The 18152-nt window shown below is 37.6% G+C and overlaps 1 protein-coding gene across 2 annotated transcripts in view; it reads left to right on the top strand.

Annotated features, from left to right (window-relative positions):
- Positions 1-18152, top strand: part of LOC140319569 (E3 ubiquitin-protein ligase SH3RF3-like) — an 82888-nt gene that overhangs the window by 51797 nt on the left and 12939 nt on the right. For both annotated transcript variants that reach the window (XM_072397249.1, XM_072397248.1), the window contains exons 2-6: positions 2317-2592; positions 6034-6129; positions 13067-13375; positions 13885-14000; positions 15840-16010. In XM_072397249.1, the coding sequence (XP_072253350.1) occupies positions 2317-2592; positions 6034-6129; positions 13067-13375; positions 13885-14000; positions 15840-16010 (968 nt within the window). The remainder of the gene's footprint in view (positions 1-2316; positions 2593-6033; positions 6130-13066; positions 13376-13884; positions 14001-15839; positions 16011-18152) is intronic.

Raw genomic sequence — 18152 nt, 5'->3', positions numbered from 1 at the left:
TTTCTGCCCCAACAGAGCAGTCAAACTCTCTCACTACCCAATTTGATTTGCTGTTGATGTAAGTTCTACATTTGTGATCAGGGTGAGCAGAAGGGGTTGGGGGAGGGTTATTCACTATGGTGAATGCATAACCCCTTACTGAGCATGTCCGACCCACATCTTGCATCTATAGTATAGTATAGTATCGTATAGTATAGACTGGTTTCTGTGCAACTTTATCACAGAGATGTGTGTGCAGAGATGTAGGAGGCAGAAAACAGCGCTCAACCCAGTATGGTTGGCAGAGTGAAGCTCCTAAACAGAGATAAGTTGGCAGTAGGCTTTACCAAATGACTTAAAAGATGCATGGGAATTTTGTGTCTCAAAGGCAAAAACTTTGATCCCATGTCATAAGATTAATCTCTTAAAACTACAAAGAGAATATATATATATGCATAAGGATTTGGCTGCTGGCAAATATTCTCAATCACACTGTCAGTGATGTGTATTGGGCTGGGCAATTTCTCCCTTGGAAATATGACAGCTAGTTTTGTCTTAGACAGCGGCTGGAACTGATTACATTGATGAATTTAGTTGATGAATTTAGAATTTGTCAAATGGACTGCTTCGAAATTTTGATTTACTTTACATAGTGACAGTAAAGGAATCTTCAGTCACGTATGCTGAGATCCAGGCACTATTCCTGACAAAGAGTGGTTTGAGGTGTCTTGTACACTATGTGTAATTTCTGTTAAATTGTGACAGGTTGTAAATTATAACTTGTTGTAAATATAATTACCCATTGAGCTCATTCATTACGTTCTCCACAGGTCTATATTAAAACTGTGATCTATGAAATAGTGTTTTTATGATTAAGTTATATAGTTACTGAGTCAAGAAGAATTTAAAAACAGTGAAAATGTATGACTATTAAAGAACTTCAACAATCTTATGACTGCCAACTGTGGTTTTGCCTCCTACATGTGCGCTCATCTAATGTCTACTTGATTGTGTGTTGGTGTTTGTATACAAGAACCCTAGAGTCCATTTACACCCTTGTGTAAATGGACTAGTGCATTTATGTCCTGGACTTTTTATGTGTGAGACACCATTGACCAGATTTGGATGTAACTCAAGGGAGTCATGCTTCACACTGGACTGGCATTTTCAAAATTACTGTGTTTGGCTCAGGGTAGGAACAGCAATTACCTGGCAAACATTTTAATAACCAGTCATATCTCACATACTGCTGAGGGGAATAAAATGAATCTTGGGACATATATCCAACTATCTCTTCTCTACAAATTAGTCTCCAAGGCCAATAGTGTGCAACATATCGAATTTGCCACTGTTTTGACTTGCTTCAAAACTTGTTTGCTCCCTAGGCTTTTTTTCTGATGATATACTGATCACTGCAGGTGTCCCTATCTCATTTGCTCATTCATAAAAGGCAAAAGTAAACCACAGATTTTTTTCTTTCAGTGTATTCTTTCAGTCTGATAGCTTATCTGTGCACAGCAAAATTGCGAGTGGTTTTAGTATCTAATGAAACCACGTTCAGCATAAATGATTTGTTAAGGGTAGTTTACTCTCATAATGTGAACACAGTAGCACAAATGATAAATATATAAGCTTCTAATCTTTAGAGGTGTCAAAACACATTTAGGGCTGTTATAATCAAGACTACCTGTCACCTCACCTTCTACGTGAAAATGATGTTATGTCCTCAATCATGCAAATTATGTTTTTTTCCCATATCAACTGGTTACTTTTTTTTCCAAGTATTGCATAACTTCTTTATATTTTGCTTCCAAGGAACCAAACCTTTTGATATTCTAATATGGTCTTGAGCAATAGCTCTCAAGGCTTTCTGAAGGTATTTTAAAGTTTTCTTTGGACATGTGCTGCTTTTTTTACTCATTTTCAGTCCATTGCCTGTATCTTGATATTAATATTAGAGTGTTTTTTAGTTTGTTAACCCACTAAACTCTGACTCTTTGAACAATTTAAGGAAATTAAAGGCACCTAATTGAAGAGATGAACCATGTATCCAGGCACTTTATTACTTGCAGCCTGTCATGAAGACACAAAATTTGTTCCCAGTTCTTTAGTTGTATCTGTGTATCTGTCATATGTAGCACAATATGTCAGACATTAAATAGTATTTTTTGTACCAACAAAGGGATTCCTAATAAGTAATTTGCTGAAAACTTGTCATTTTTCATCATGGTGTGCCATGAGTCCTTAAAAATATTGAGCAACTTACTCATGAGTAAGTGTCCGTAAAATGCAAACCTCTGGGATTAAACTAAGTGTTTACATGTGTGTGTTTTACAGAATATCCCAGCGCTGCCTTGCGGTAAAGCCCTCTACTCCTACGAGGGAAAAGAACCAGGTGATCTTCAGTTTTCCAAAGGTGACATCATCATCCTGCGGCGCAAGGTGGATGACAATTGGTACCATGGGGAGCTCAATGGTTGCCATGGTTTCTTACCAGCTAGTTACATCCAGCTGCTGCGTCCCTTGAGTCAAACTCCACCCCAGGGCAAGGCATTGTACGACTTTGAGGTCAAAGATAAAGACCAGGATAAAGACTGTCTGGCCTTCAGCAAGGTAGCACACATACATTGGCCTGTTACACACACACACAAACATATCCCTGAGAACACTGTATTTTTATAAAATACAGTATAAATATCTAAAACATGGGCAAGCTTTATAAATAAATTAGATATTTAAGGGGTTGATGTACAACACGATAATTGCTGTAGTAGAAGAAAGCACCTACCTGACATGTTAAACTAGGCTGCTTGTTCATAGGATGATTCATTAGGACTGGCTCTGAACTTTAAACATTGAATAAGTCCAAATGGAGTAAAATTAGATCCATCCATAGCCAACAAATATTGTGTACACTGTATACTTTTGCTGCTAGAGTAAATTAATTTGATCAGTTCAGACTGTTAAAAGTAAAATGTTCTGTGTTTATTTAATTTCTGTGTCATTGCTAGACAGTCTTGTGATCAGCCAAAATATAGACTCCTACCTAGTTTTAAACGGTTGCTGATTTGTTTGAAGGTTATTTATGCTCAGGTTATAGTGTAAAACAACATTTTTCAGCAATGTAAGCGTTTGATTTGTTGCAGGCAGCTGCTCATTACTCTTCAGGATTTGGCTGAGGCTGACAATATTTTTGGAAGGAAATTCTGGGAGCAGATTTTCTCTGAGCTCATCTTAAAATACTTTGCAACTCTAATGTTACACTAATACTATTTTTATGCTGTGACAATATTTTAACCCTGATCAAACTCAGTAACTGCAAAGATTATTAACTCCATTCGAGTTTGATGTAATCGTTTAATCTGAGAACTGTTTCTGAACTCAAAACTCCATAACGTTTCTTTTACTGAGGTTGGGAAGAAATTAAAAATATTTTTTTACAAAGCAAAGGTTCAAGACAAACCACCATGTCAAAGCCAGCATGTTTTTGTGAATCAAACCCCATCCCAGCAGCCAACTGCAGTTTATGGTTCCCTGTCTGTTTGTCAGGAATCTTTATAGTCCAGAGTTTATAGTGCATCGTCATAACTGCTGGAGAGAAACGTTCTTTTAACATTAACTTTAAAAATGTGTGCTGTACAGTGCAAACTAAGTTAAAATATCTCTACTCTTTTGACCGCAGAAGCTTTGATTGATGGAACATCTGGCTGTGCTCAAAACTGTAAAAGATCAAGGGATTTAGGATTGGAATTAATTAGCCTAAGGACTAAATGTTTTCAGGTTTTCAAGTTTGGTCTTCTTCTGTTTCTGAGTGTTTACACATATAAATGCGTTGAATGAAAATGGATGAAAATTAAGGTCTATGGACAGAATCAGAAAGTATGGCCAGTTTCTCAAGCAATAGTATCCAGGTTAGTTTGTAGTATATAATTACTTGTATTTTTTCTCCTGTTAGCTTCTCACTTTGTTCCTGCTGTTACATGGGATCATTTGTGCTCAGCACCTCCACTCCTTTTCCTGCAGAGATAGAAAGAGGAAGGTTATTAAAATAAACTGTAACATGCACTCAACTGTAGGCATCCTAAGACGAGTCATAGATAATGAGCCATCAATAGTTCATATTGTTTTATATTTTCGGGATAAGCTAATCAACATATTTATGACTGGATAACACATTAAGCTATAAACTCACACAGAGACACATGGTGTGCTATATGCGTGTTGTCATGCAGAACCAGTGACTACGATATTATTTTCTCAGTGTGAGAGGTAATTACTCTGTATGACTAATACACATTCATTTAGAAGCATTATCGCTCCCATCCTGTAATGACCTAACCGAGACCTCGATGTGAAGAGAGAAACAACAGAGAGAGCAACACTTTTGTGATAAAGTGTGTGGGCGTATGTGGTGAACAGCAAAGATAATATATTCTCGTGTATAGGTTGCAACAACATATACATGATAAGAGCTGATATAAGCCTACAGGCATACTGATCCATACCTTTCATGTAACACAACATATTGTGCCTTGTGGAGCCTGCATTCATAAGAAGACCAGGTACTTTGAATAAAAAGGTGTGAAGAATATAAGAACTGTTGTCAAGACAAAAGAGGAATGCTTCACAACTGGAGAGTTCACCATTAACCTCTTGACCTAGTCATAGCTGACATTACATGAATTATTCCTTTTTTGAAAATGCTCTAATTTATAATGTGCTTTGGTGTAAAAAAGGGATACTTCATGTCAGGGATAGTTCATGATTTTAAAGGCACTTTACAGTATATAAGAGCATGAAGCAGTTTACTGTAATTACTTGCCTTTTTTGTTGCCATTGTATGAATGGATTTAAAAGCCTTCCCATTTTTCTGGGCTGCTCACAACACCCACTGGGCTGTACCTCTGTGAAAAGTGAATTTCTCTGGAAAATCCAAAGGATGTAACATTTGTGCCCTCTCCTGAGCCTTCCTTCAGTGCGTCTATTGAATTCCCTTACAAGACCAACGGTGTGCAACATGTGGCAATGTTAGTTTAGAAATTGTTTACTTATTTCAACAAAGGACAGCTCGAGAACAACCCAAAATTTAACACAGGCTCGCAAGTAAAAATCAAAATACACACACACACAAAAAAAGACACATTGAATAAAAAAAAGATTTATTGTAGATGTATCTGGCCAAAGGGCAGTATCACTGAGGTCTGGGGAAAATTACGGTTAGCCTCGGCATTCATTACAAGGAGGAATTCTCACATAAGCAGACCAGCAGCTTATGGTTAAACTATAATAACAGTGGAATTGTGGTAACCTACACGGTTGAGCCAACACAACAGGATGCTAACTGCAGCTGGTGGTGTGTTAATTACAGGGGTTTTCTGAAAGTTACACTCAGAACCTTTACCTGAAAAGCTCATAAAGGATCAAAGTTTTATCCACATCCCTTATCCTGAGAGCTGGGACGATCCTTAAAATTAAAATCGCTCCTTATTCAAATGTCCTCAAAGTCGACAGCCCAATTCATGCGATACATTCAACAAGTGTGAAGTATTTAAAATGGTTGTTGAGATTGGCAACGCATGGAATTCTCAATTTATCACTGAGATGTATGTTCTGGAAAGTGTTGCAGTTTGTATTTAATGAGTTCTGGCATGAAGGAATTTCTGTGATTTTATGTATTGGACCATTACTTTTATTTTGGAACTTTTCCAGTTCCAAAATAAACACATGAAAATATTTTTACAGCCAAAGATTCCAATGGTTTAAATTGACCATTTTGGATCATAACTTCAGCAAAGAAAAACACTGTCTGCCATAAAAGAAATCAGTTCCAGTGCTAAGACAAGGTTCTAATCTGTGCCCTCTATAAGAAAACTCTCAAATCTTAATGAATAAAATAGTCATAAATCACTCAAATTTAAAATCAGATAAGCCATATTCTTGCATTGTTTCATAAGTAACTGCACATTTATTATTTTGGGGAAAATATTGTAGATATAGTCGGAAATGTGTTTTTGTGTGTTTACATGTGGCTTCACTCATTTCTTCTCCCGCCAGGATGAGGTGCTGACAGTAATTAGGCGAGTAGATGAGAACTGGGCGGAAGGAATGCTTGGAGACAAGATTGGCATCTTCCCCATCCTCTATGTCGAGGTAAACTGACACACAGTCACAAAAGCTGAAGAAACAGGACAGCAGTATTATTGTACAATTACCATTAATTATCCTGCTGCTACCTTTGATAGAAGAGGTAAAAAAGATAGTCCTCTTCTGAGTTAGCATATAGTCTTTTTAGTTTTGCCGATAATTTAATGGTATTCATTGAAGGAGTGAGAGGAGCAGAGGATATTAGCACTATTGTGGAAGCTGATTAAATCAAATTTGTCAGAGAAATAATGTCATGAGTGGTGGAGATAGCGACCCAAATGCAAACAAGCATAAGACTCTGGAGCTGGCGGATGAAGGTTTTATTTAAAGCAACACAACGGATGACTTAGAACACAGTTGGCAGGGACAGGGATTAGAAGCAATGATCCGTCAGAGGACAACAGAAAACTAGGAGACAATATACTGAGGGAGTGATGAGGGGATTGATAACAGGTGAGTGCCATCAGTAACTAAGCCCAGGTGTAACAGATAAGAGTGGAAGTAAACCTAACAAAATACACAGGGGGCGAGACTAAGAAACATAAAAGCATGGACCATGACAAATAATCAGTGAAAAACTAAATAACCTCATCAAAACCATGTTTCTTGCTTTCGAATGTGTTGAACTGCATTTAATTTTGATTTGGTTTTGCACATTATCAAAATACTGATCTAACCGTACTCCACACCTTTGTGCTTGACACATGATGAAAAATGTTATTTTTTCTAATAGCCTCAGTCACACAAATGTCTTTGTAACTGATCCTCATTCAGTGGTTGTAAAAAGGAGATTAGCACATCTTCTCTGTTCTCTTCTGGTTAACAAAAAGTTGTAAAATCTAAGATGTTTCTGATGACTCCAAGGTTGAAACAGAGGAATGTTAAATTGTAAGTAAATTGCGGATCGAAAAATGCGTTAACCCTGTAAAGCCTGAACCATGAAATAATTGCCAGAAAATTCAATTTTTTTTAAACTGGATTGTTTATTGAACCTTCTGACAAAATATATGATTTTTCATTTGTATCATATTTGTATCATATTTGCTACATCAGGTATTAATGTGTAATTCATCACTCAGAGTTTGTTTAACTTAAACGAACAAAAACACATAAAACACAAAATTTTTAAGTCATTAAACTTTGAGTTTCTTTTAAACTTTTCTTGAAGTAATTTTAAACAAACAACAGAACATTTTTTCCGTATTGCTAAACAATGTCATACATATTTTGTATCTGCTGAAATGAATCTATCACACAGCAATGACAAACCCACCCGTGGAACCACTGTGGTGGAAGATGAACCTTTCACTTAGATTTGTTTATTTTTTGGTACACCACATCTTATTTTGTATTGTGGAAGGCCTGAAAACAGTTTGTGTCCTTGTTCAGGCAAAGATGGACATTACATTTCACACAATAGAGATGGGTAAAATGATTGTCTGTGCAGTGTTTGCATCTTTGCCACGTTGGAAAATGATCAATGCCATTCTTTCTTATTTCAGGGGACTGAAGGTGCGTCATGATGCTTCCTTGTCAGATTGTAATATTGTGGTGTCTAAGATTTAACACTTATCTACATGAATATGTAACCAAACACAATCAGCCCCAGAAATGCAAAAAACACTAGTCGTGCTGTTTCATAGTTTTCCGTAATGCTGCTTTTCTTAAATGATGTCTTCTCAGTAAATGGGTCAAAACCTGTAATAAACTAAACGCTTCTTTCATCTTGCCATGCCTGTCGAGAGTAAAATATAGTTTAGTTTAATCCCTGTGCATTTGAAAAAAAAACATGCACAGTTTAAGCTGGATCGCATTTGAGGCCTTTAAGCAGCACTAAAAAGACAGTGGGGGAAATTGTGTTTTTCTTGATTTCTTCCCATCAAACAAATGTCTGAATGTACTAATTCTCTTTAAATTCAGTTAAAGTGGATAATATATTAGTCTGTGATTCCATTAGGATTCCATGAGGGCAGGTCCCCTCTGCTTTGTGCCATGTGAATTAATGTTGTATTTACGTTGAAAAATTGTATTAAAGACATATTAATGCCCTTTTCCACAAACTGACACAACACCCTGACGTCTTGATGAGATGTCTGTAATATTCTTTTGTCACAATAACACAGAGAGACACTACAGCTGCTCCTTTTTCCTCTAATTCTATCCACCTCTATTCAAGCGAATCATTTTGAGGCATAGACTGACCTCCTCTTGTCCTCAGGGACTGTCTTTTGAGATCTGTTGTACTTAGTAACCCTTGGAGCACTTTGTTACGATATGGGCAAGAATACAGTAAATACCCTGAGAGCTCAGGATGTTGTGCCCATGCACAAAACCGATTTAAAAAATAGTTCACTGATAATTTCCATCGATAGTTGAACAGCTGGTTGGCTACTCATCCATCTTTAGGAACAAGTACATTTATAACTCATGACTGGTACAAAAATCAATTAGAAGTCAGAAATCCTTGTCGAGGTATTGCATTTTAAACAAAGTACTGGTAGAGTATTAGCAGCAAATTTTTTTCTTCGACTTAGTGAACTATATATCTCACAATGAGATTTGATGTTAATGGCAAATAGAAAAGCAAGAGCAAAAATAGTTTAAACTTCCCATTTCTGAAGTACAGTGAATGCAGCATGATCTGCAATTGAAGCCAGCTGGAGATAAGATAAGAAAATGGGCGGGTTAACTTTGTAAAGGGATATGTTTACCCTACAAATCTGAACAGCTCACTGAATGACACATTTTTATATAAACAAGGCTCAAAACAAATTGTTATTTTTGTTTATGAGATGATATTGACTTTGGTTCATCTACTATTGGTACAACATATATTCAAAAGCAAATATTCAACAAATACAGCAAAACCTATTAAAATGTGTATCCATACAGATGTGAATAAAATTATAATTCTCCTTTTAAAGATCCTTTAGCTGGTTGACCAAAACACTCTATTTGGTAATGTGATAAAGCCCATAGACTGAGAAAAGTTGGGATAAACACACAGTTGCAAAGGGGCTCCTATTAGATAGAGATGCATCAATTATGCAGACCTCTCCATCACTTTAACATGGCAGGGATACAGGCAGATGTGCGTGTGTGTGTGTGTGTGTGCACATTTGCACTGAGAAGTTAATTAGGGGAACCAGCTGAAACCTCTGCTGATCTGTTTGTGAATGTTTTGTGTGTTTCACCGGCCACAAAGCACCATGTTAATACTAATGTTAATACTGCTGTTTTGGCAAAATTACATGGGATTTGGTGTGGTGAATGGCTATTTTAAGAAATATGTCAGTCTGATAGAAGTTCATAGGCAAAAAAATAAAAATTGAGGCAAAGTAATAGGTACAAATTTGTACATAAAGCTGCAAAGTAATCTTTCAGATGGACATTCATACATATTCTAACAGCTTCTTGGAGTTTTCTGTGTTGCATCCCTCTCCATTGATGCTTTGACATTGCATTGGTTGCACTGAAATCAATAGCTGAAATTATTTTTGACACAAAAACTACGGAAAATCTTAACAAGGACAAGCCTGTGAGAAGCCACACACAGATGAGTTGTGGTCAAACTTCCGCTGCGAGCCAATGTGATGCATGTGTTTTCAGGCGAGTGCATTTTTTGCTGGTGGCAAACCGTAAATCTAACTGAACTATGAAGAACCTCTGGAAGCTTTTGTAAGAAATTACAACAACATGTCTGTCTTATCTTAACTGTAAACATAGAAACAAGAAAGGAATCCTAATAAATCAAATTATCTAGTTGTAAACAATGCAACATTATGTTTGAGATAAGGTTGATTTAATTGTTTGTGGATCCAGATTTACTGAATGTGACCTTGTGTTTTAGTTGGGTTCCTCCTGGCTCAGGTTTATGATCAAAAGATAAAACCTAAATTTGTATGCACCTGAAATGAATGCACAGTAACAGACTTGTCTTGTTGACAACTAAAGGCATTTTTACATAACAAGCCACATTCACCTGTTCACACACTCACACAGCATTTATTAGTTTAGTTTTTATAGTTGGAGGGCTTTTTCTTTACCACATACACTCACATACTGATGAACTCTGTGGCAATATGGGGTTCAGTGTCTTTCCCAAGGACATTTGCCGACTGGCAGACAATAACTCTTCCTCCTGAGTGACATTGTGTTGTGCAAGTGTAGCAGCGCTGTTAAGATGTGAGGTCAGTGTAGGTTGGTTTGTGTTCAGTGCCTGCTGTGGCTATGTGGCTGAACTGAGTTTGATTCATATAGATTTTAGATTACTTTAGGACATTATTGTTTTGTTGTGGACACATGAGATGAGCCTGGGTCAAATTATAACGCATGTCATATGCACCCCTGTCGATTTTTTCTTTTTCTTTCTATATGTTTTTCTTTATGTATCTGTGCAGCAAAAAAAAGGTGTATGTGTGTGCAAGTACATGCATAGCCTTTGCTGGCTTACCAATCTCGTAGTGCAGATTATCAGTTCAAGCTTTAGTATTAACTTGAGATGACACTCAGCCTTCAAAAGAATACATTTTGCTCACCAGATATAATAACTGATAACCTTGGATAATTCATTCAGCGGAAAATACGGGTTTAAGTACTGACTCATTCATGTACACACACACACACGCACACACACTTTCTGTAGCATGATCGGGTGCGTTTGTAGTGGTAGAGGAACTTCACAGCATTGATATGTACGATGACCCTGTGCTTGTGTGTGTGTGCGTGTGTATGAGTGTGTGACATAATTGTATATGTACTATTGAACCTAAACTAGAATTCATGTCAATGAGTGACTCAGTTCGATCATGTGTGGCCTCACTGACTTTCTGAATATTTTGTGTGTGTGTGTGTGTGTGTGTGTGTGTGCGTGTGTGTGTGTGTGTGTGCGTGTGTGTTCGTGCCTGCATACGTATGTGCATATGTCCTCTAGTCAACCTCATGAGAGTTATAACTGAGTTATATCTGCAGCATCAATCCATCATGCTCATTAGCATATGATTTGGCTTTGATTAGCATATCTATTAATATGGAAATGCAGCATCACCAACACTGGACCCAGACGTGGCAGCCTCACACACATACACACACACAGGCCGAAATAGATGTTTAATTTTTTCACCAGAGAATGTTCAGGGGTTTAAGGTTTTGCTAAGCAGACATAATTAGAATGTAAATTTGTTGGCTTCCTCAAGTTGAGGATGGCAGTTAGCATGTTGTTTTTGTGTCTTAGATTCTATGTGTGTGACTTTATAAAACAAAGTTATAATAAGATTGACTGTAATTTTTCACACAGATAGCACCAAAACTGGATGTTAACTTTAATGTACAGAGATTGTACTCATGTCCTGTAGGTATAATATATGTTGTGCAGTGTTGAAAAGTATCCACAAATAAAATATGCAGACTTTTGCCACAGCAGGTGTTAAAGACGTCATACTACTGACAAAGCTGACAAAAACCTTTCACAGTTTATGTGCGTATAGAATCCATGCAACCTGCTGCAGAGTTTCTTTCTGGGAAGGGGAGGGAGATGAGACTCAAGAAGCAGACAGCTTAGAATCAGTGTGAACTTTGGCATAACAAAAATTAATGACAGAAGAAAACAGAAGACACAATGAAATATTGTCATAATGTAACTTGCTGGTTAATAAAAATGTCAGCTCTTTTATGCTTAATTATATGACATAACATCTGTTTGCCAACAGAAGTAGTAAAAGTAACCCAGACTACCTGAAGAAATTTCTTGTTCGTGGTGGAAAGTAAAAAACTCCACATACAAGCCTTCAGGTTGGAACCTCAGTGGCCCAGGTTAACAATTGCACCACCCTTGCACCACCCTTGCACCACTCCAAAACAGTATCGGTTATGTTAGATACGTTTTTGTTGTTGTTGTTTAAAGTTGATAACCTGCACAACCAAATCATTAAACTTCTTACCTCTTTCATTTTTTTTTAATCTTTGCAAACTGATGCCTGCTCTCTGCCAAATATATCAAATATTAATTAGCAAGCCTCAACAAATCACTTTTCTCATTAAAACCTAAATTACGTTATGAGCTGTGCTACCTTAATGGGGCTTTTTCTTCCTCTTCTGTTTCTGGGAGGAAAACAAAATATTTTCCTCAGCCCCCTGTTAAATTGCCAGTAAATCACCAATTTTGGCAACCTTTTTGTCCGATCAGCATAATACAATGAAGAGTCGAGACTGATAAAAGTTTGATCAGTGATGTTATAAATTTGAGGCTCTTCTCTTGTTCTGCGAGATAGGGCTGGGGTTAGGGCAGAACCTGACTACCCCTGTTGCTAGGCAGTATCACCAAAGAGTCTTCTTGGGTGTGAGTAGACCAAGCAGCTTAATATATATTCTATACTTAAGGAAATGTTTAGTATCTTAGTTCTTAGTAAAAGATTTAAATTGATCCAGTCCTGGCATACAATTAAAAGTCGTTGAGAGTAAAAGCACAATGAAGCTTAATGCCTTGTTAATGCATTCTGCTTAACGAATACTTAATAATGATCATACTTAATGCAACGTTGTCCTCATAAATCAAATAAATTCAAATTCTGAAAACTTTTATAAATTAAACTGGATAATTAATTCAAATCATTCTTTTTCAAAATTCTTCTCATGCATCGAGAGTAAACGACAGTACTTTTTTTCTTCTTCTTTTTTCCTTAACTCCAAAACAGGGTTGCATCATCTTATTACAGATTCAATAATTAGAACTAAAAGTTGTAAGTTGTGAAAGAGTTTCACAGCCCAGCTGCTATAGATAATTATTGTCATGCTGCTGATCTGATCTGCTGCCAACGAGAATAAGCCAGAAAGGGCCACATTAATACACTTGTGTTCAAGATGTTGCCTGAACTACTCTGGTCTGACATCTAACACCTATTTCTCTTTTGTCCAACCATCCCCCTCTCCTCTCCACTATTTTCAGTTAAATGAAACAGCAAAGCAGCTGATGGAGATCGACAAGCCTATGCCAGCTAATGCGCCAGGTCCGAGCTCTGAGCCAGCCCCGCTGGGCCCCTGCACTCCTGGGCCCTCCCCGAGCGCCTCCCCGTCTAATGGAAATGGCTCTGGCCATCGGAGAAGCGAGGGAAAGAAAAACGCCAAGAAGCGGCATTCATTTTCTGCCCTGTCCGTCAGCCAGAGGGCCGCCCAATTCAATAACAGGCACAGCATGGAGATCTCCCACCCAGTCCTCATCAGCTCCTCTGACCCCAGAGCTGCTGCACGCATCCAGGTGCAGGCGCACACTATGATGTACATAATCACACCAAAATCATTATATCAGGCAATGGTTGTATTCAGATCTTTTTTTTTTTAAAGAAAAATAAAGGTATTTTAGGTTAGAAAACTGTGATCATGATTTAAAATGTCTGTATATATTTACAGTATATGTTTAGAATACAAAACATGAGGGCAGGAGGAAAAATAGAGTTGACTTCAGTTACTCAAATGCTCAAGATTTTTTTAATGTAGCTCCTGATTCCCTTCTCTGCCTGTTGCTGACAAATAAAATCATTCCTGTTTTTGATAGCTTTCAGCTGGAAAGTTGTTGCTTTTACAGTTATGATTTCTGGTTTCATTCATATCTGGTTCAATATTTTGTTATATGTTATATATTTAATATTTAAGAGTTTTTATAAGAAAAAAAAGTACCAAGGCTGCTGAAAGACTGAAGGTGCATTTTTCTTTCTTATGCAAACCACTCAGTTTCTTTGTGTGCTGTATCTCCCTATATGTCCTTAGGATGCATCTCCACCGGGTCCATCTCCCTCCTCAGCAGGGGGACCGCTGTCCCCCAAAGTGGCATCTCTAACCTCTGAGCTGCTGGCCCATGCAAAGGTGCAGCTGCCACTCAACATGTGAGTACCCCTCAGCTCTGCCAGCATATCCCGCTGTGACCTTTATTTCTCCTCTTTTTTTAGTACCTCCTTCCACCTGCCCATTCTGTTTATCAACAGGGTCAATATGTGCCTGAGATCCAAGCGAGATTCTAGAAACCACCTCCTGCCAGCATTAGAAACATTTGCTCTGTTGTGCCCAGAGATATTGGCCATGTTCCCAACCTCTGCAACCACATTTACTCCTCCACTGGTCAAGGATGAAATCCCCCTTAGAGAGGAAAAATACAGTTACACATCATTTCACTTGTGAGAGGCTTGGGTTTCATAACAAGTCTTACAATCGTAAAGTATTAAGACACCAGATAACCTGCTTTTTTCCTCTTTTATCTTTATCTTATGTTTTTCTTTTACGTGTCAGTCAAATGTGAGAAAAGAATTCAGATATTACAACAGATATTACAGAGATAGTACAATATGTATAGAAGAACATACAAATAATGGTTTCAAAGACAATAGTTACGGACTTGGCTTTTGACTTTATCACTTTTACCTTCATTGTTTGTATGAATCAGAGGTAATTACGAGAAAATAACATACTTAACTTGTTTGTGCTCATGAATGTCTATCTTTGTGTTCAGTCCTCACAAGTTCAAATGTTTAAATGAGCTTATATTTACTTTTAAAAGCCACACTTCTGCCAGAATGTGAGTCAAATACAAAAGCACTGTCAGCTTTGATAATATCAGATCCAAAGTTGCTTTGTGGATACACAAACAGTTACACACATACACACACACACAACTACACACACACACACACACATACCGACCAAGAATAGGTCTGTCCCACTGATGAGGTCCGACGTTTTCATCTTGACCTGGCAACTATTCCTGTTGCCATGGGGAGAAGGGAGACAGTCCCCACATCTGTTACCATGGTAACGGGGAGGCAGCACATATAGGGCTTGTTTACTCTGTAGTCTTATCGTCTTCTGTCGGAGTCTCATACTGTTAATGTCTCGAAGTCTCAGGACCAAGAGCTTGTTTAAATATTCACACAGGTACAATATTCAACATATAGTTAAATACTGTAAAGTACAATGACAAATACTACATTTAGTTTTTAAGCTGGAAGACAAGGACTTACTGATTAGGCATCCATTTATAGCAGACAACACCACTGAGGAGGAAAATAATTCAGCCTCAAATGGTTGCATTGCTCCCACAGTGACATGAATAACTTGAATAGTCTTCTGGAATTTCATTTACTTTTTACTCCTTACCTTTTACTAGTTTCGATTAAAGAAAATTACCTCTGTTGTTGTCTTTCAAATTTCAGATTTACCGTGGTATCAGAGTCTACTGACTGCTGTTTGACAAGTGTTCATATTTACAGTGATTGTCTCAAACAGTTTGAAAAAATGGATGATGGACTCTGAGTGCAGTCAAAGATCCTTCTGTAGATCAGAATGTCTCTTGATGTGGAACATCAATACTGTGTGGACTTCTGTTCTATGATCCTCTGCACTTCACAGTAAAAGACAGGAAATAAGCAGTATAAGAATATTTTGGCTCCACATCTCATTTATACTTTTTGGTTGGAAAAGTTTAAGACTTGGGAGAGAAATCTGCATTCTATATTCTTGAGCCTCTTCATAATAAATCAAGAACATCTGTTTCTCCCTTCCTTTTCTAACACACTGTTTTCCCCTGTTTTTTTGTAAGAATCAATCATTAATGCTAGTCCACGTGTATGATTCCATATGAAGATGCCTAATGGGAAACTATCTGAATGTGGGAAATTGCTCAATATCTCTATCACACTTTCAAATTTTGTCTGTTGCCTTTTTTCCCCCAGATATCTGGCTCTGTATGCCTACAAACCCCAGAAGGCTGACGAGCTGGAGCTTAGGAAGGGGGAGATGTACCGGGTTACAGAGAAGTGTCAGGATGGATGGTTCAAAGGCACATCACTGAGAACTGCTGCCTCTGGTGTCTTCCCAGGAAATTACGTCACCCCTGTGTCCAGGTCAGTGAACTCAAGCTTGGAATCAGACAGGTTGGAGGTTGCAGTGATGATGCTGTCATTGCTACAGGCAGATGAAAACAAGAAATTATTATATTAAGGGTATTGGGTATAGATTTGATAATGTGGTTTAGAGTCAATGAAGTGATCACAGTTTAAGTACGATTTTATTTGGATCCTGCCCAGCAGGGCAATGTTAAGGAGTTAAGTTCTTGTGTTTTCCTCACATAAAGTTATTAACACAATTGTTGCAATTTACATTGTAATGCCTCAGGGTAATGATGGGTAATGATCAGAATGAACAGTGTAATAATGTTGGTATAATGACATTCAGTTATGTTTTAGCTTGTATTTAGTTGGAAGAGTTACATTGAGGATAATGTGTTCCTCTGGTTTATTAAAATCCCCCCACACTCTGAACATCTTAAGTACCAAAAATGGATAAGGGATAAAATAAGAGGCCACAAAGCTGGAGAAAAAAACATTTTTTTAAAACACATAGTAATGTGTACTGATTTACAAAGATTTAACTGATACAACGCTGTGAATTTGACACATAAACTACAACTACAACTAACAACATTCCACCCAATTCTACTGACTCTGCTATTATAATGTTGGTCTACCACATAGATCATTATCATCATTATCTTCATCATCATTATTTTTCCCATCCAAAACGTCACAGCTGATCAAAGGAAATGAAAAAGTTTTTTTCACAGCTTTAATGACCCTAATTTTCATGAAAACATGCTGTTACTGTTCTACCATAAAGTAGTCAAGGCAAAATAATGAGAGAGGGTGAAAGTGAAAGCAAAAGAGGAGTGCAATAATGGAATAAAAGAAAGGTAAAACAAAAGGGGAAAAATTAATTCCAAATGATGGAGTAATGTGGGATAAACACAGTTTGAAAGAAAATGGAAGCAAGGAGCAATAGGGTAAAAGATGGAATTGGAAAAAGTAAAAAATGTGGAGAATTTTCAGGAGGGAGTTAAATAGAATACAGCTGACAAAGAAATAAAATCTAAACAGAAGGGGAGAGAAGGAAGAGAAAGCAATTGAAAAAGAAAATTATCCAAAGACATGAAACGGCTGCAAAAACAGCAGGTGTCCTCCTCTTGTGGATATGAATGGCTGCTACACATTCTGTGCTTATACAATCTTAGGGAGAGCAAGAGCAAGGCAGCATGGGTGCGTAATCAAATGAGAGGCAATTTGTTATTTTTACGCAAGCATACTCTCTCCTTCTCCCTCACCCCTCATTCCTGACTGCTCCCCCCTCTTTTGTCTGCAGTGCAGCTCAGAAATTTCTCTGTATGATAATGAGAGGCTTCCAAAGATGCACACACACAAACAGACTTATACACACAGGTATGCACACGGTAATTTACAGTAATGAAAAAGGATCATTTGGTCATGTCCATTTTAAAATGCAATTTAGATATTTCCACATTTGTTAGAATGACAGATTGATCAAATTCTATATAAGAATTTTTGGATCATCACCATCCAAGATGTTATACAGACAAAAAAAAAAAAAGAAGCGCTTCTTTTCTGCTCTGGCATGAGTGCTGTTTGGTCTAAATGACAGTTCTCACCTCATAAAATTGTATGAATTCTTTAAGCTCTGCAGCCCAAAATGTCTGCAGGGGAAGCCAATGTGTCAAACCCAACAGGCACAAGAAGCAATAAATGTGGTGTATAAGAGATATCCATTGAGAACCTGAAATCAAAGAACCTGTGAATAACTTTCCTGTGTCTTTTTTGGTAGAAACACACACACACACACACACACACAAAGCCATAACTCAGTATGTGTCTGACAGGAAGTCGATGGGCAGCCATAAGAGTGTGAATACCACTGCGTCAATAATGTTCAGTTCACTGTTCTGCCATTCAGCACTCTGCAGACAGAAACATGAGCAGCCTGCAGCACCATATATGATACAGCAGAACACTATATCGTGCTGATCCACCAGCCAGATAATAGCACCGATATTATTCACTTTGACAGCGCTTGATACTACTGTTCTTAACTCCTGCTCTGCTATTATGAATTGAAGCCTCAATATTTCGAGCTTTAACAGCCTAAGAGTCTACAGCCATGCCAGCAGTTCAGCGAGACTGTTCACAGATATGCTGTTG

Source organism: Leuresthes tenuis, unplaced genomic scaffold (assembly GCF_036924035.1).
Source record: "Leuresthes tenuis unplaced genomic scaffold, fLeuTen1.0.hap1 SCAF_12, whole genome shotgun sequence".
NCBI classification, from domain to species: Eukaryota; Metazoa; Chordata; class Actinopteri; order Atheriniformes; family Atherinopsidae; genus Leuresthes; species Leuresthes tenuis.
Note: the sequence above shows the minus strand (reverse complement) of the source record. Positions and strands in the feature narration are given on the sequence as shown.